General features: G+C 48.2%; 7 protein-coding genes across 7 annotated transcripts; 5 read left to right on the top strand and 2 right to left on the bottom strand.

The window, feature by feature from the left end:
* Positions 1-1,587: 1,587 nt before the first annotated feature.
* FMAN_13890 (uncharacterized protein) lies at positions 1,588-2,487 on the bottom strand (the record flags this gene model as incomplete). Its single annotated transcript, XM_041833416.1, has 1 exon — positions 1,588-2,487. The coding sequence occupies one exon, from the start codon at positions 2,485-2,487 to the stop codon at positions 1,588-1,590; it is 900 nt and encodes a 299-aa protein (XP_041683782.1).
* A 600-nt stretch (positions 2,488-3,087) lies between these two features.
* FMAN_16142 (uncharacterized protein) lies at positions 3,088-4,170 on the top strand (the record flags this gene model as incomplete). Its single annotated transcript, XM_041833415.1, has 1 exon — positions 3,088-4,170. The coding sequence occupies one exon, from the start codon at positions 3,088-3,090 to the stop codon at positions 4,168-4,170; it is 1,083 nt and encodes a 360-aa protein (XP_041683781.1).
* Positions 4,171-8,430: 4,260 nt separating this feature from the next.
* Positions 8,431-9,307, top strand: FMAN_13889 (uncharacterized protein; the record flags this gene model as incomplete). The annotated part of the gene is made up of 2 exons (XM_041833414.1): positions 8,431-8,877; positions 8,933-9,307. The coding sequence occupies 2 exons, from the start codon at positions 8,431-8,433 to the stop codon at positions 9,305-9,307; spliced, it is 822 nt and encodes a 273-aa protein (XP_041683780.1).
* A 1,718-nt stretch (positions 9,308-11,025) lies between these two features.
* On the top strand, positions 11,026-11,766 carry FMAN_13888 (uncharacterized protein; the record flags this gene model as incomplete). The annotated part of the gene is made up of 1 exon (XM_041833413.1): positions 11,026-11,766. The coding sequence occupies one exon, from the start codon at positions 11,026-11,028 to the stop codon at positions 11,764-11,766; it is 741 nt and encodes a 246-aa protein (XP_041683779.1).
* Positions 11,767-12,594: 828 nt separating this feature from the next.
* Positions 12,595-14,007, top strand: FMAN_13887 (uncharacterized protein; the record flags this gene model as incomplete). Its single annotated transcript, XM_041833412.1, has 1 exon — positions 12,595-14,007. The coding sequence occupies one exon, from the start codon at positions 12,595-12,597 to the stop codon at positions 14,005-14,007; it is 1,413 nt and encodes a 470-aa protein (XP_041683778.1).
* A 428-nt stretch (positions 14,008-14,435) lies between these two features.
* FMAN_13886 (uncharacterized protein) lies at positions 14,436-15,104 on the top strand (the record flags this gene model as incomplete). Its single annotated transcript, XM_041833411.1, has 1 exon — positions 14,436-15,104. The coding sequence occupies one exon, from the start codon at positions 14,436-14,438 to the stop codon at positions 15,102-15,104; it is 669 nt and encodes a 222-aa protein (XP_041683777.1).
* Positions 15,105-15,781: 677 nt separating this feature from the next.
* FMAN_13885 (putative endopolygalacturonase) lies at positions 15,782-16,965 on the bottom strand (the record flags this gene model as incomplete). The annotated part of the gene is made up of 2 exons (XM_041833410.1): positions 15,782-16,246; positions 16,294-16,965. The coding sequence occupies 2 exons, from the start codon at positions 16,963-16,965 to the stop codon at positions 15,782-15,784; spliced, it is 1,137 nt and encodes a 378-aa protein (XP_041683776.1).
* Between the last annotated feature and the right edge of the window lie 1,240 nt (positions 16,966-18,205).

The raw sequence follows: 18,205 nt of genomic DNA, 5'->3' as shown, positions 1-18,205 counted from the left end.
TCCCGTTCGCCAAGTCTGCGCCAAGCTGTTGTATACCGAGATACCAAGAAGGCATCTTCCGGAACACCCGTTTCTGCCCTGGACGCCCAGAAAACGCCTTCCGTCTCGGCGATCCATCCCTCAGCTGCCCGCGCATGTCTTGGCCGTTCCTTGCACCACGGGGACACGACGCGGGCCCTAGATTGGGTGCAGCAAGCAGAAGAGAAAAAACCACACCAACGGTCCGCTAATCGTGACGTCCCCGGTGCATGTATCCTCCTTAGCGGCATGCCCGTCTGTAGGCCTCGCGAGGATCCTCAGCCAACCGTATCCACCCCGTTGGCGATTACAAGACGTTCTAGCAGGAGATTGGCATATGTCTAACCCTTGTCTGCATAGGTGAGCTGCAGGATTAGTGACCATTTCTGTTCTCGAAGGTTTAGCGGATATCGCCATCGCCGTAGGATCGTCGGGGATGCGATAGCACAAAGATGCCTGTTGATATTATAGCTGCAGTTGCTTTTTGATTCTCGATTCGGATCACTGGAAACGCCACTCCGAGATGGGAAAGCATCTCGGACTATCGTGAATTTATCGATGGCTCATATTGCGATGTGTGCTTTGACGTCAAAGCTGGAATCCAAGTGCCAACCAGCAGTCTAGTTACGACGATCAACAGTCTTATCGAAGGCAAAATGACGTGAATGATGTCAAAAGAAGAAAAAGGCTTTCGATGAGTGTAGAAATTGATCACGATGCAAGGAATATGAACGATTATCCTTCTCTCCCTCGATCGCCATGTTTATATCACTAATATCGAGCCTGAAGGCAAAGCTACCCTATAGAGAAAACTCCTCGTTACTGCGACGAGGCCATTCCCAGAATGAGCAACGCCTCTTTGATGTCAGAACCTAGGCAGGGCCTCTAATTGGCTCGCCTTTTCTGTTCATCAATGGTCTAGCCTCTGACTCGGCAGCGACGGGCAACTCAATCCAAACCTTGAATTTATGCATGGAACTTGAAGCCTTCCCGAACACGGCAGTGATGCACGCTCTCTACTTCCGCTCTATTCCCTGATATCCGCTCTCAGGCATGCTCGTAACTTTGAACCTCTTATCTGCGATGAATCCGTTGCGAAATCAATGGAATGTAAAAGATTGCATTAGTAACCGTTGCCCCTCACATTACCCTCCCTCGTCTCAAAGGAGTAACAACGTCTTTGAGCGTTGCTGGTAACGATAAATTTGGCTGATCGGCCAACCCGTTCCCAAAAGATGGGTTTCCGAAACACGGGGGCTCTACGGCTTCTGATATTGGTTGCTTCATTTCGCGTTGCTCCTCCACTAGATCATCAACGCTAGTCTCGTGTCACCTCTAGCTGAACTTATTTGATTTATGCTTCTTTGGCATCTAGACTTTCGCTCATCTCATCAGGTGCCAGACAAACATTTTTTTGGTGCAGTCTTTCGAGACGAAAAAAGCGCGTCTCAAAAAGACGTTTAATATCTCTACAAAGTCAATCGCGAGACGCGTCGCGAATGGATATAAGTACTTAATTTCCTAGAAATGTCTTATCGTTGAACCTCTCGATCGCATTCTCTTCAGCGCTCAATTGAGGAATTCTAGAATCGCGGAGACTACAACATCGGGCGCCTGCTCCGGAACATAGTGTCCCGACTCAACACTGCGACCTTCAACCAGCACACCAGGATCAGCAACGTCCTTCCACTCCTTCACAGCATCAAAGCACTTCTCAATGACCCCATGCTTTCCCCATAGCACAAGCAAGGGGCTCTGAATCCTTCGACCTTGCTTCAGATCCTCACGCGCTTCTTCCAGATCGACCGTCGCGCTCGCGCGATAATCATTGCACATGGCATGAACCGTCGCAGGATCTTCCAAATTCTTGGTATAGATCTCAAAACACTCTGGCTCAAAGATGGATAACCCATCGCCTTGGCGGCCGCCCATGAACATCTCTGCTAACTCTCTAGGCTTCGCAGTGATAAGAGTTTCAGGAAGAGGTTCTTTCTGAATGAGGAAAAACCAATGGAAGTATGCTTTGGCAAAGTCGAAATCCGTCTTGGTGTACATCGCCAGTGTAGGACAGATGTCAAGTAGTATGAACTTGCGAATGCGATCAGGGTAATCGACAGCGAGTTTATGCGCGACTCTGGCACCGCGATCATGAGCGCAGACAAAGAAAGATCCAGTATGGCCGAGAGCATCCATGACATCGACGCAGTCCCTAGCCATAGCGCTCTTTGCATATGAAGCTACATGTTCAGGCTTGGATGACTTTCCGTAACCTCGGATGTCAATCAGCACCACGTTGTACTTGTCGAGAACTTGAGGCGCGACACGATGCCAGATATGGAGTGTTTGAGGAAAGCCATGAATGAGAAGAAGAGCGGGCTTAGATGAGGGCTCGCCGCTTTTCAAGCCGTTGATGGTGATGTCCGGGTTGGACTTTGTCTTGATTGCGAAAGGCTCAAAGTTGTCAAACATCTTAAGAAGCGGATAGATATGATATGGTAAGAAAAAATTGAGGAACTTGAGCTGTATGCGCGGTTTACCGGGTTATATCTCGTCAACGCCCTTTGGTAGACAAGTTGCTTAAATAATGTATTCTGGTGATGATTAATTGCGGAGAGTGACTATGCCGTCATAATTTCACAGGCCTCACTGCCAAACCTCGGCTGCTTACCACTAGCGGGCTTACCTTCTGCCGCATAATATCGATCAAACACGCCGAACAATAGGCCAGAATAATGATTGACGAAGCGATGGCATAGTAATTTATTTCTCAGAAGTGTGTTTTCTTTGCTGTTTTCGTGATTCAGTCGTACAGGCAGTCGGCGAAATGGCACTCAGTCCGATCTTATCGGGGTCTGCAGGCCGATAAGAGCATGCGGACAAAGAAATCCCCGCTCTTCCACCGGCGGGGATTCATCATCGGCTGTTCTATATCCCGACATCGTCGGCGTTCGGTATAACCGCTGAACACAAGAACTGCAGGTCCAGAAATAAGTACGAAGGAATCTTCTCTCAAGGACAAGTGATCTCGCCGAGTTCGCATCTGGAATCTGAATTCACAAACTTCTTAAAATGTCTAAAACACTCAAGATCGCTGTCATCCCGGGCGATGGCATCGGCAAAGAAGTCATGCCGTATGGCGTTCGTTGCCTCAAAGCCGCAGCCAAGAAGTTCAGCATCTCACTCGAATTCCAAGAGTTCGACTTCGCAAGCTGCGATTACTATGAAAAGCACGGCAAGATGATGCCTGACGACTGGAAGGATACTCTCCAGAACTTCGACGCCATCTATTTCGGCGCCGTTGGCATGCCCGACCAAGTCCCCGATAACACCAGTCTATGGGGTAGTCTCCTCAAATTCCGCCGTGAATTCGACCAGTACATCAATCTACGGCCATGTCGCCTCATGCCAGGGATTCCATCTCCCCTCGCAGGCCGCAAACCCGGCGACATCGACTTCTGGATCGTGCGTGAGAACACGGAGGGAGAGTACTCCAGCGTCGGAGGAATCATGTTTGAAGGAACGGAACGAGAGACTGTGATTCAAGATACGGTCATGACGCGTGTTGGAGTGGATCGCGTTCTTCGCTATGCCTTTGATCTTGCGCAGAGTCGACCTAGGAAGACATTGACGAGTGCGACCAAGAGTAATGGCATCAGCATCACTATGCCGTGGTGGGATAGTCGCGTGGCTGAGATGAGCAAGAATTACTCTGATGTTGCGGTTGAGAAGTATCACATCGATATCTTGACGGCGCACTTTGTTCAGCGACCTCAAATCTTTGACGTTGTTGTTGGATCGAACCTCTTTGGCGATATTCTATCTGATCTGGGCCCTGCGTGCACGGGAACAATTGGCATTGCGCCATCAGCAAATCTCAACCCAACGGGCGATTTCCCCAGTCTATTCGAGCCTGTTCATGGAAGTGCACCGGATATCTACGGCAAAGGGATTGCTAACCCTATCGGAATGATATGGGCGGGGCAGATGATGTTGTCGCATTTCGGGTATACAGATGCCGCTGCGGGGATGATGACGGCTATTGAGACTGTGCTGGCGAGTTCGGGAGCGGATGTCAAGACTGCGGATATTGGTGGTAACGGAAATACGCAGACATTGGGAGAAGCTATTGAGAAGGCGATTCTATCGAGCTAGTGAGTCACGCCAACGAGTTATCTTCAAATAGATAATAAAAGAAGTCCCACTGTATGCTTGAGGCACTGCCTCTCATTATATCCCCATTATGTTCTATGGAAGTCGTGGTGGTCAGCACGGCGATGGGGCAAGCCATCAGCAGAGGTGCTGCACGAGTATCGCATCCACCATGGCAACGATTGGAAACTAATAAAAGCTCTAAGCGATATATTCTTGCATGAGCTGAAGAAAGTTGGTGGCTGGTGGACCATGGGGCGTAGAGAACAGCTTTGTATTGGCCCATCTAGGTAGCTCTGCAGAGTCCTCCACAGCCTGGTTGCCAAGAACAAGCAAACAATGACTGAAGGATTCTGCGAGTGGCAGGTCATTTGCTTATCGAAAAATACAGTCTAATCAGAAGTCTTTAATAACGACATACAGTCATCATCACACCTGGCGAGGTGTTGTGAAGACGCATCGGGAATGAGGGATAAAACAAGCCATCTTTCCCTGTTCTTTGCACTTACGAGGCGCGTGATGTGAGCTATCAGCTGTACGGTCTATCAACTCAAAACAACACTCTTATCAAAGTCAATTACCTAAGATAAACTTTATAAGCCTATCTAATGATAATTACATAAAGAGAACTCTAAATATATTCCCTAAGGGATAAAATGTCATTTACACTCTGGTGTCGTTCCATGCTGCTCTTAACAAAGCGTCATCATGGCACAGCACAAAGCTATTTTATATACCGATACGACCTGTCTTCCCCAGGGATTCTGCAGCGATATTTACTACTAGAAGAACCAGCCACCAGGCTCCCTAATCGCTACGAATCATCTTGGGAAGCCCTGTCTGTATCGCTACCTCGTGCCAATATAGACTCTGAACCACTGGTCTTGAAAGCCACCCATGGGTAGACAGTCTCCGTAGAATCGTAACCGCCATTTCCAATAGCACAGAAAAAGGTACCCAAAGCATGGCTGTTGGCACAAGATAGGACTCTTGGGTCTTTTTACAGTGATCACCGATACCATGGCCGTCTTGGCGTCATGCACCATACTGGTGTTTCTTTGGAAAGGTACGCAAACAGCCCGAGGTCGAGGTGAGTCATCAAGAGTTATGGAAAGCCATCGTCCTTTTCGATATGGCTACGAAGGCCATTACTATCTACTCCGCTGCCATACGTGTATCGTATCGAGGGGATTTTACATCAGCCTTGGAGCTGCGGCTGTTGCAGCGCTTATGCTCGAGACTACTGGCACCAGGTTTCGCGACATTGCGGCAGTTTCATTACGACGAGCGTCAGGTTCAGGCCCTTACACAATACCTTCTGCTTCATTACGAGTTGCCAGGCTCAGTGTATTTAGTGTGCTACACACTTCGAACACTCCGAACATCACTCCAGGGACGATTATTTTAGTCGCCTTGGCCTTTACATTCACAATACTTCTCACAGGGAGAACATCAATATCGCTGGACCTATGAAGAAAAAGCTTCTTTCAATTGGTCTCGGACCGAATAATAAATTATGTGCAAATAGTGTTCTCCACTCCAGGTCCGGTCCTTCTTCGAACGGGCCGGCAATGTTGCATCAACTGCCGAAATTGCCGACACTAGGAACACATACCGTGCTCTTCTGCCCTATATCAAGGAGGAGTATAGAACAACTCTGGAGCACTACTCCAGGTCAGGTCTAGTGGGCAACTTCACAGCAGCCTGTTTCAGCCCTAGTCTTGAAAGGATTGATTTCGCTCTCTTGAGGCTTTACGAAATTACAGTGATCGGGATGTCTATTTCATCCGAGCTGACAGTTGAGCAGCAAAAGAATGGCACTTAAAGAGTCGCGAGCCATTGCAGAAACAGCTTCGCATTGGGATTTACAGCAAAGACTACGGGGATCGACAAATTATGCTGCTTGAGGTCGGAGTGCATAACTCGAATTACTCGAAGCCCATGACGGGGCCAAGAAACTTTGCTCTTATCCAAGCGCTGTCAAGGTACTCGCCGCAAGGAGGCTGGGAATTGACAAACTACAAGGATCTCTTCGAGGAAGACTGAACCGCTCGACGGGCCGCACATGCCGTGCGTATCTCTCTCATCCAAGACATCTTACGAGCCACGGGAGATCCTGGATCGGCCATGCAGGCCCCTGATTTTAGGCTTAATTCTACCATGTTTTACGAATGTATGGTGGAGTTTGACGTGCACAAGCCAGTCACCACTGTAAATTCAGTTGAGGCGCTCTTCTCAGTATGGTGGACGAGGCTGGCCGTGGTTCTGAGCCCGACCTTGGTTCACTTACTGCTGCTGTGCAGCAAAATGGTCCTGTTCCTTTTCAGGACAAGGGCTTCTGATTTAGGCAACGCTTGACAGGCTATCGCCCAGGTGGTGTCGACTGAAACGCGTGCGGTCGTGGAGGAGGCGACTGCGGTGCGGGATAAAGAGCTTCAGGCTTGGGCTAGGTCGTTGGGTGTTTCTGGAACATCATACGCTGTAAGTCAATTACGGGTATTTCCGTCATCCCCTGCTTTCCGTCAACCTGACAGTGACATAGGGGTCCTGCATGGAAATATGGTCCTTTTGTCTCACTGACTAATTGTCAAATTTGGAGTGAACAGGGTGACGGACAGCTGGGGAGCAGGGGATGACGGAAAGACCCGCAGCTTATCGATGTCCGATGTCAGGAACAGAACGGAGTTTATGGATCAAAAGCTGTGATGTACATCGGAAGGTTTTAAGCGCTTGGGCTCATCTAAGTAAAGTTAACTGCATATCATTCCAGAAGAAGCATATCGTCTACAGTAGACTCTAGTCCACCGCTTGAGCTTGATTAGCGCTCTGATCGTCCCCCCTGAGCGACCTTGCCGCTGTGGGTATTCTGGATCTCATCTTCGGCTGATGCTGCCGATCATTTTACGGGTTCCACCAACATGCACCTCTCGTTTATCACCCTGTCACCCAACGCTTTGTACATATAACAAAACTCCCTATTCATAAACTTTACTTATAACCCCGCCAGCGAGGGATACTGAATTCCTGAAGTCACATGCACGAACAGTGCGCTCAAAGCGCTGGCCTCAGTTCTGTGGCATAATCATCAATCATAGTATCTCGGCCAGTTAGACTGTGATGATTCAAGTCGGACCGACAGCTCGCCGTGGTGAGAGGTTAAGAAGGAATATGTGCACGTGCGTTTTACTTGCTCGCCATAATTAAAAGGAAACATGCCAGTGCCTGATCATCCGGAATGAGCCGATTAGTACGGGGTAATTTGACGCCTATTCCTACAGTGACCTCTAACCGTCGTGATCTACAAACGGGCCGGAAGTTCCGGTGAGTCGACGCAGAGCTTCCCCAGAAAGCCAAGCTGTAAGTGTTTCAGTGCTAACTCCAATCTTACCGAACGAGGAGACGAATAACTCCTGTCTTTTAGTCACTCCTTCTGGGGTGGTCTGGGGTGATGTAGCAGCGATAACATATGATTAACAGCAGTGGTGCAGTTGTGGCTGTTGTGCAGGGCAGACTTGGTGGTCAGTTATGAGATGACTTTCCGTTAACTTGCTCATCGTGCTGGAAAAATCATCATCCGCCAAGGAACTCTTCCACTGTATTAAGAAGTTACGAGAACGATGGCACGAGCTCCAAAGGCTAAAGCGACTGGGAAGATCCCAGGACGCTCGGTGTCTTATACGCGGTGCTAAATAGAGTTTGGACCACGGTACATCAAACCTGGCACGCGACCTTCTCATCGCGGCATAGCGGAATACCACGTCAAGTTGGACATCCAATTAGACCCGCCATTAAATGACGCAAACATGTCTAAAACCGGTGAGATTGGCAACAAGCAAGTAATAGACTTTGTGGCTTTATGCCGTCTAGAATCTCTCGTGTTCTTCGCAAGCTAGGTAGCACGAAAAATCGGCTGATTTTCGATCGCTTATCTGGTAGCGGGTGGACCGTTGGGGTTACCATCTCGCGACCATTTCCAAGAACAGACCAATTTGAGCTGCACGACGCCACATGAGGAAGCTTGTCAACAGAGCGTAAGTTCGATGTCGACAATCTCCGACATGTTTCAAATTTTAGCCTGGAACGAAATGCCGTAGGTAGTATTGATGCTATGACCGTCGCAGAGGCCATGTAGTTGGGCATCATTAAGCTACGAGGAGACCAGAAGCTTTTATTTATTATCCACGAGAAACCAGGAGAAAGAGCTCTGGAATGCGCCAAGCTCAGTTCATCATCAATCAGCCAAGCACTCCAATGCTTTCAACAATGTCAGGCCAGTCCGTTCTTGACTCAATTCCTCGGACATTTGACCGGACATCTTACCAACCGACCCATCTGGAAATGGATGCAACCATCAACAGTGCCTTTGACGCGTTAGACGACATCCATTTTGACCTCCAACCATTCACTGTACAGAAAGCTCTCCGGAAGGATTCGGCGACACTCGAACGACGTAGATTCTCTTGGGAAACTCTGTCAACATCTTCATATCACGCCATTTCCGATAACACATTCGTTAGCGACGACAAGTCACAACTCTATATTTGTTCCCCCTCATCTGTCATTTCAACGAACGATGAGAAGCTCCGTTCCATTTTACCCGATGACATCACTGGAACCTTTCCAAATGATTACGCCAGCCTTGATCAGCGGGTACATAGTTGGCTCTCGAAACTCCCTGATATTCCATGGCTGGACGTGAGCTATGTTGATGTAAGCCTATCATCCTATCGAGTATCTCGCAGGATCAAGCTAATGCGCACCGTAGGCCCTCGACGATGCCACGGAGGACGAATCGTCGTCAACGGTTGATACTGAACAATCAAGAGAGTCTATTCCTGGAACCCAGGGTCTTTTAAATTACCTGGACTTCTTAGACACATGCTATGAGGGCATCCAACCTACGAGTCCAACACGCGGATACGTAGACTACGGAAGACCTGAACTATATGACACGACGGACCCAGAAACGACCCTCGATGCTTATCACTTGACTCTTCTGCAAATCGACACATCTTCGCCTTTCTCTACAGAAGCCGATCGCAAGTTCCGACCGTCGATGCGACGACGGTACCCTCGAGGCTTGGAAAAGGAAGCCCGTAAAAGTATTAGCGTGGTAGCATCTTCGAGATCTCACGAATGAGGTCATGCGCATTTAAAAGGAGCGACTACTTATTTTGACTTGAGCGAAACATCATCCCTGTATTATTTAGAAAGACCTTACTAATAGACAAAACTTGCATTCAAAAATGGCCATATCACCGACTTTGAAGATTGACTACTCAAGCTTGCTCCGTTCTTCCCTTCCCCTATCCAGCGCTGCACACCATTCTACAGAATAACAGCAGAACGTTACGCGAACAGTCTAGAACCAAGCCACCACCCTGACCTTGTTTAGCAAGTAAGCTCTAGCCAATCATGCGTTGTTCGTGACTGACGTTTTGCCGTCCGTGCCACATGATAAACGGTGAATTTCGGGTCCCCGTGCACCCGGTATTGTCATCCCATAGCCTACCCAATCGGCATAACGTTAAGCCTTGGTAGTCATTAAAGAGTATGCCGCGGCATGCAGATCTATCGGTAGGTAGATCAGGGGGATGATGATTTGTGATAGCTCGGTAGCTAGTACTTGATGGGTCAAGCGTGGATGTTCTAGATGGCTTTTTTTCGGGATGTGGGTTAAACGCAGATCATAACACGAGGACACAAATAGACCGGTAGTTACGTGTGAATCATTCTGATAACATGGTTAGTATTCCTGTCTATCCAAGTTGTATTGCATCTTCTGCTACACTCCCATGCAGACAAGGAGTATCACTATCACATCATTTGTCTTCGCAACCGAAAGTTTAACCTTCGCCAGTACGTATCTCTATAGATATCTCATGAAATAAACCTCCCGAGGAAGCATCGACGTAAAAGTCATCCGATTCTGACTCGACTTGTGAATGTCATATCGAGTTGACGTAGTCTTTACCGGGGGGAGAGAAACGTTCATTCCCCGGCAAGGATTCCCCTGCTACAGTTGTCGAGATCGCCCGGAGACAGGGCCAAGCTTGCAATAGACTTTGTATCGTGTTTCACGGGGATAACCGGAACCGATTGCGACGCTCGTGGATTTAACTCTATGAGAGTGTCAGTATGATAAAAATGTTGGATAAAGCTGATTGAAAATTGACAACATTTACATGCCCATTCCGAGGATCGAGTTTCGGTATCGGAAGGAGGTAGAATAGATGACTGCAGTGTGACAATTCACGCTTGTAAGTCTGGAAAAGTGAGATACAAGGACGTTCGAGAAACGATAGATATAGTCAATAAACGTTAAAAAGTCACCGTTTAATCGTTCTTTTGTATAAAATACTGGCCTAATTAAATAATCTAGGTCAATAAGTATCCGCAAGTCATAAATGGACGCATTTGCCGCGATTTAATCGTCAAGGTAACTCAAATTAGTCCGGCCTTTCTCTCCTTATTAATAGAACCCGCGTACCGAGGTCACGAGGTGAAACAATCCGCGGTTCTGGGACAGCTCACAGATCACAAAACAGGCACTTGCGCTGAGCTTAGTGGTAGCGAGGCGTTTATGCAGCGTAAATTGACATATCAGGGTGCGCTAAAATTTCCCTAATATGTCACTATCCGCGCTTTGATAGCAAAAGTGGTTTCACTAAGGCTAGCTCAGCCCGGCAGTAGTCGCTCGGCTTCGTAATGTGCCAACTGTAATTGCGGCCGAGGTACTGGAACAAGCTTTTTAATATGATTCATGGCGGGTATTCCGAAACGTCATCCAGATACTTAAGTCTTAGGAGGATCTATAGTTGTTCCACGACAAATATCATCATTCTTTATACTATCACAATGAGAAATCAGAACTTTTACTCTCCTTCTAGCGAGGACATGCCAGCGCCTGTAAAATTTCCTCGGCGCACATCGTCCTTGCGTCACAAGCGGCCACTACCTCGCATCGTCACCACCATCGAGCCCAGGTACAACAGGCAATTGTTCACACTCCACGAATGCGCCGATGATGCTTCTCGGCCTTCCCACAAACGGAGCTTTTCCATGAGCTCATCACGGACGCCTACGACTCCTGGTCACATCGACTCGCCATTCAGTGATGTAGCGCCTACACTGCGCATGTTTTCAACATCATACGTCATGACAAAACCAAAAGGGAATTCGGCAAGCTACTTTGAGAGCTACGTCGGCAATACTCGCCAAGTGATCCAACCCATCCAGCAGAAGCCGCAAGGAAAAGTCCAAAGTTGGCTTTCTAAGCTTCCTCATCGAACGGAACTGCCCTTTGAGGAGAGGAAGAGAGACGACGAAGTGGGCAGAATATCAAGGCCTAGACAGGCATACGCTGTTGTCGACGCTTCTACAACGCCTACTGGAGCTCAGAAGCAATTTCTGGATCTGGAAGAAGACGACGAGTCTGAAAGCTCCGATTCCGAGGATACCGGAGACCTTGACGGCTACCACGAGGCTCTGTTCAGATTATCGGGCACAAGAAATGATTGCAGGCCAACATTTCGAGCATCAATGCGACGACAATTTCCAATTGATCGGGAAAGAGAAGCTCATTTAAAGATGTTTTGATAAGAGAAAATGAGGCGTCGAAAAGAATGGGAATCAAGCGACATGAGTTAAATGGGGTTTTTTCCTTTGTTAAGAGTTGGTTTTAGAAGTAGCAGGCTGTCATGACGACTTCGATGTCCTGTAGAATCACGGCCTTGGATAAAAATTAGATTTCGTCATTTCATCATAAATTGATAAATGAAAGTTTCAATAGACTAAGGGTAGAGAGGGATGAGGTTGTTTAGACTTGGAAAAAAAAAATAAACAGACCTAGATATGAGTGCCAAGAATCAGCCTTTCAAATCACGTCACCAAGAACATGACAAACAACTCATGAGCGAACATGAAAAAAGTTTCACATTTGACTAGTAGGCCAATTGAGCCAAAGCAATCATATTAAAGGTTTCAGTGATCTCGATTTGGGCCCTGGCATGACCCCTAACAAGAAACGGTGAGCGCAACGCCGATCATGCATTTTGAAGAATATCATGAACTTCATGATGTTGCTTACGTTTAATAATGCAACGCCCAATAGAATATGAACAAAATGTTTGAATGAGTGGATCACCTTAGTAAATACCATGAATTGTTCTCTTGGCATTCACTTTTAAAATATTTTCTTCCTCAGGACCGTGAGCATGGTGTTTAAAAGGCTCCGACTGTCACCTCTTCTTGGCTCTGCCGGCTCCCCTCGTCGATCAAGTACGTGCTTGATGATTTTTCCTAGAATAATCGTTATCGTCCTTATGGAATCGAGACTTGCTCGCCTACCGATTCCTCGTCAAGCTGCTCTCCCTCCAGAAGAAGGCTGCACCACTCGCTGAGAAGCCAGCCAATTCCAGTCTGAAAATGCACGTATACGTTCATAGCGCCAATCCATGGCTGGATGACCATATCCAAGAATGCATCAAACGACACGTACCAGACGCCATCTGCCATAAGAAGTTCACCGATATTCCAGAAGATGCCGACACTGTGTATCAGCTTCTCAACGGATGGGAGCTGAACCATCACTTCGCGGTGTTGAACAGAGCTGCACATGGACTCCTCAACGCGTACCCCAACAGCGATGCATTGGCTCGAAAAGACCATATGGCAAGTGTCGTGGATTACTGGATCACCAAAAGGCCAGAAAGTGTCCTCAAAGGTCATAGCCCTGCGACTGTGAAATTATCCCTCGACTACAGCGAATATGTCGAGGATGCGTTGGCTGCGGCTGACGATCTCACTCTTTTGTACTCGCTTGAAGATAATGAAGCAAAGGACTCGTCAGAGCGAGATTGGTGGATTCTCAAGCCTGCCATGATAGATTGCGGCCATGGTATCCGGATATTCAGCACCATTGACGAACTGGCGGGCAACCTTGAACTCGCGGCCGATATTTCCGAGGAAGATGAAGAGAGCGAAGAAGACGCTGAAACGCCAGATACCAAATTCGAAAGCGACGACAGTGCTGAGGGTTTCAAACCAACTCTGTCGGCACCTGGACTTGATTCGCTAGATGCCCTGATCACAGCTACTGGAAAGCTCTCCGTCCAGGGAACAAACAAGATACAAGATCTAGTCATCGATGAAAACGAGCGCATTCCATCGGCCCTTCTTCGAGAGTTCGTCGCCCAGCAATACATTGTCAACATTCCACCCATCGACGGCCGAAAGTGGCACGTTAGAGCTTACGTCCTCTCCGTCGGTCGTCTCAAAGTCCACGTCTTTAACGAAATGCTCGCTTTACTAGCCCTCGATGACTATGAGCCTCCATGGAAGAACCCCGGCCTCAAATCATCGTTGACCAACACCGCTCTCCAAGATGAAGAGGAGTTTACCAGTAAAGAATCCATGCGAGACTTTTGGAAGATCGACGATGATCTGCTTCCTGGTGATTGGAAGAGAAGCGTCTTTGATCAAGCTTGTCAAATCTCAGGAGAGCTACTTCGTGCAGCTGCTCACACAATGGCTGATAAGTTCACACCGTTGGATAAGTGCTTCGAGCTCTTCGCCATTGACTTCTTGATCGATTCCAAGGGGACAGCGTGGTTGTTGGAAGTCAATGAAACACCGGCGTTTTACGAACAGGGTTACGCCGGGGAACTTGCGCAGCGGCTTATGGAGTCGCTGATCTGTGTGACGCTGGAGCATATGGGGATGGCTGATATGAAGAGTGAGAAGAATGTCGAGGCGAGGGGGAGGATGGTGGAGGTTTTGGATGCGACGAAGGAGTTGGCGAAGAGTAATATCACAGAGATTCTGCCGGGTGATTTATAGAAGATTAGAGCAATAGAGACTGTGTTTTCTTGTTTTTATGAGTTGTTGTGCACTACCAGAAGTGAAGAGACGTTAGGTAGGCTGCAGATGAGGTTGAGAAGCACGGCACCTGGGGTTACATGAAGGGTGCCCTCTCTCTGATAACGGAAACTCTTAGAAGTTTAATTTACTAATATTATTTGAACTTTATTGAGATTTTTAGAAATTACCTAAGTAAATTATAAAGTAGTTTACCCAACTCGACTAAATCTTAGATAGACAAACCTGAGGGGAAGTGTCACCACGATCTCTCCTGCTTTGACTACAAGTGCCTCTCTTCCTTCCCACCTACGTTATCTACACCTGGATTCTTTTCTCCCTTTCATCATCACCACCATCATCAATCCCATCATTGTCACAGCATCTCAATTCTCCGCATCTCTAGCAAAATGGACAACCCCATAGTTTCTGCATCGTGGCCTATCACGGAATTCGAATATGATGCCGAAGACATTTCCCGCATCATGCAAACCATTGGCTATTCACGATTCAGTGCGCAGTATCTTCCTGGCGCGATCCACCGCCCAATCGCATACCCCCCTACCGTGCTCGACTCGCTGGGACCATTCCCCGATTCCAACAGTGGTCCCCGTCCTCGTGGCCTCTTCGATCGTGATCGGCGACTCATTAGCCGTGTTCTTCCATGGTGCGACGTGCAGTCCCTCTTCAATCTTCGACAAACGAACTTTCGGCTACGCAAGATCATAAGCAGGCACACCATATACAGGCACATTATCAAAGCCCTTCCTCTATACCACGCAATCCTCAACACAAGATATGCGCAACAAGTGCTGGTCATGGACTTTTGGACCCTTCTCGCCACAGAGTCATGTGAGATCTGTGGTCACTTTGCCATGCTCATCAGCATCCCTGAGTGGTTGCGACTTTGCCAGGGTTGCGTTGAGCGTGGTAACCGACTGGGTGCCGGCCTAGACCCTGAGCTGAAAGCTTCCAGATTTGTCCGATTGAGCACTGTCGAAGCCACGTGGCTGGGTCCAGAAACAGAGATCCCTCCTAAGTTCCGGGACAAGGACTTAGGCGTCGGCTTGAAAGGCTAGAGGCAAGATGTCGTGGAATACGGCAGAGTCAAGCACCTCGACGTCGGAAGGCCACGCTCATGGAGGACCTTGGCCCCGTTCAATTACTTGGTGATGTGCGCAGTACCTTTCATAGATTCGGTGAACTTCCAGATTGAGACTGGAATCGCGTGCAAAGGATGCATCAAAAAGCCCAGAAAGGAACCCCAGAGAGAAGACGGAATTGAGAGGGTTTATGGCCGTCAGGAGTTCCTGGAGCATTTCGAATGGTGCTACAGAGCGCAGTTGTTATGGCAGGCTTATAAGCAGGACGGCTCAAATATTCCTATCCACACCACAGATTATGCAGTAATCCAGGAAGCGATCACCACAGTCAGCAGGAGTCAGACGGATGGTTAGTTTTTACTACTGGAACGTCGGCCAAAGGATGTGGTTTGGAGTTATCCCTTACATGTTGCACTCTCTTTCGGTTTCACAAGGCGTCTTAGAGCAAAGGGCTACGTATCATAGCTGATGAATAAATTGTTTAAAGGTTTTATGCTATATATGTACACAAAGATCAAGTGTCAACGTCATCGGGCTACGAGGTACCGACGTCGGTTGAGAATTAAAGAGGCTTACAGATGCTTCCAGGGCCAAACTCATACACAGAATGAGTTGATGAAACGCAACCGACTCATGACTCAAAAGGTCACGATTTAGCAAGAAGCGACGCTGGGAACGTTCTTGCAGCTATCATACTTCTTACCACCAGTGACCTGAACATTCTGCCAAGTCCAGTTCTTGCAACCCGAGCTTCCACAGACAATGGCAGCATTCTTGCCGCTGGAAGAAACACCGTTCTTACCCTTGATGTTCTTGAGGGTGAGTCCGGTAATGGGGAGGCCGCTGGTGGGCTCGCCGTGGAGATCGCCGCCGTCGTAGTTCTGCTCAATGAGGATTCCGTACTTGGTGATGCCGGAGAGGGTGATGTCGGAGTAGGTGACCTTGTTGACCTTGCCGGTGGTGTTCTTCATGGTCTTGACGCGGATGCCGTTGGCGGAGTTGACGACCTCGGAGTTGAGGAACTGCACGTTGTCGACGATGTTGTCGTCGCGGCCGCCGACACTGCCGATGGAGAGACCGTGACCGCCGTGGCAGTAACCGTTCTGGAAGATGATGTTCTGTTGAAGTTAGTGAGTTATTCTTGGAGAGTTGAAGAGTTACTGACCTTTCCGGAGTTGACGGCAACACAGTCGTCCTGGTTGTAGACCTTGGCGCCGGTGATGGTGACACCGGTGGAAGAACCGATATCAAAAGCATCGGTGTTGTGACCGCCCTTGCTGTCACCATCCTTGTTATCAAGAGTGAACTGGTTGATGGTAAGACCATTAACACCGTTGATGCTCACAGCCTGAACAGGAGTGTTCTTGACATAAAGATTGTTGATCTTGGAGTCAGTGAGCTTATGAGCCGCAAAGAACTTGGGCTTTGTTTTTCCACTGTTTCCTCCATTTCCATCCCAATATTTCTCACCACCAGCATTAAGCACAGCACCAGAGCCCTCAACAGTGATCTTGTTTCCAGAGATCTTCATAAGAGGCCCCTTCCACTCCTTGTATCCCCAAGTAGTGGTTCCCTTGAAGATGACCTTGGTGTTGTCCTTGAGCTTGCTGAGGTCCAGGGTCTCGCCGCTGGGGACAGCGACGTTGTTGAGGACGATGGTGGCGCACGCGGCTTGCGACTTGCTGGCCTTGGAGGCGCCGTCGGAGCCGGAGAATGTGCAGGAGGTGGCGCGCTTGGCGTAGGCGTGCACGCCGGGGGCTTGGGTGACTGCTGGGGCGGGGACGGCGATGGCGCTGCCGGCCAGGGCAGCGAGGAGAGCGAAGCCGAGTTTGGTCATTTTGAGTAGAAGAGAGAAGGATTTGTGTAATGAGTGACGAAATAAACGAATGTACTTAGTGAAAGAGTAACCTTTGACCGGCAAAAGGAATGTGATGATCTTGTGTGTGCTATTCTTCTTCTTCTTCCGTACTGTCTATATGCTTATATATTCCCCAAATCTTCAATGCCCAGCCAAGCGATTACCCGTTATATCCGAATTTCTATGTTTCCAGAAACCACCCTATTCTCTGTGTATTCTACGGAACATGATTATCCTCCAATTACAGACAGCGCCGAGACTGTCAACGCGGACCGACTTAAATGAGAAGGGTCATTTGAAACCCCATTCTCCAAACGTCACCGTCCGTACGCGGATTCTTGTCTCTGTAATTGGGACGAATTGCGTGTGGAGACATGGCCCCTGGATTGACAGGTGGAGCGTAGAAGGCCGATTATCCGGAGTAGCGCGATATGCCGTTCTTGGCAAATCGGGAATGTTTCCGGTTCATGTTTCAGGTTTGACTTTGGCCAGAGGAAGAGCCTCACTGAGTTAAAGATCCCTTAGGTTCAATGGTCAGTTTCGTGATTGATAAGTGCGTTTGGGAGTATGGTAAGTTTAGTTTCAAGATAGGCTTTGTACACACAAATGCGACGTTGCATCCGAGGGAAAAGCATTCACTTTTGTTATACAAATATGGGGGAATAAGATCGTATAACGGTGAGTATCCTGGAAAAGAAGTTGGCTAACATACAGGGCTCTCCCTGTTTTCGTCCGAGGTTCAAATCCGTATCCATGGCTGCGGTGTTCGATATTAGCTGCAAATGTACTGACTAGCCAAAAGGTTAAACGTGTTTATCTTTGTTATCGTCAAGTGATGCGCTGATTGGACCAGCAAATTAAGCATATACTCCAAGTGATTGTCCGCGCCAACTACGATACTCTATGAGATATAGATTATGACATAGAAGTTCAAAAATCAGGACTTGGCTGCATACTGGCTCGCCAAGACATCACGGCACTCACACGCGAGGAAATAAGCTAAAAGGCCAAGAAAAAGTGGTCAGACGTTGGGGCTTATTATCTTATATTTATGGGGTCGTGAGATTACGAGTTTGCCAAGGCTGTTACTCGTCAGCAACGTCGGCGAACCTCAAGACGTTGGGTTTTTGAGAGTTCCGAGCATTACCCTATTCCCTTGGTGATATAACTGAGACTCGTTGAGATCAGCCATCTGCACTGTAGCATCAATGATGAAGCA

The sequence above is a fragment of the Fusarium mangiferae genome (assembly GCF_900044065.1).
Source record: "Fusarium mangiferae strain MRC7560 genome assembly, contig: FMAN_scaffold007, whole genome shotgun sequence".
Lineage (NCBI taxonomy): Eukaryota > Fungi > Ascomycota > Sordariomycetes > Hypocreales > Nectriaceae > Fusarium > Fusarium mangiferae.
The sequence above is the reverse complement of the archived record's forward strand: the minus strand, read 5'-3'. Positions and strand labels throughout refer to the sequence as shown.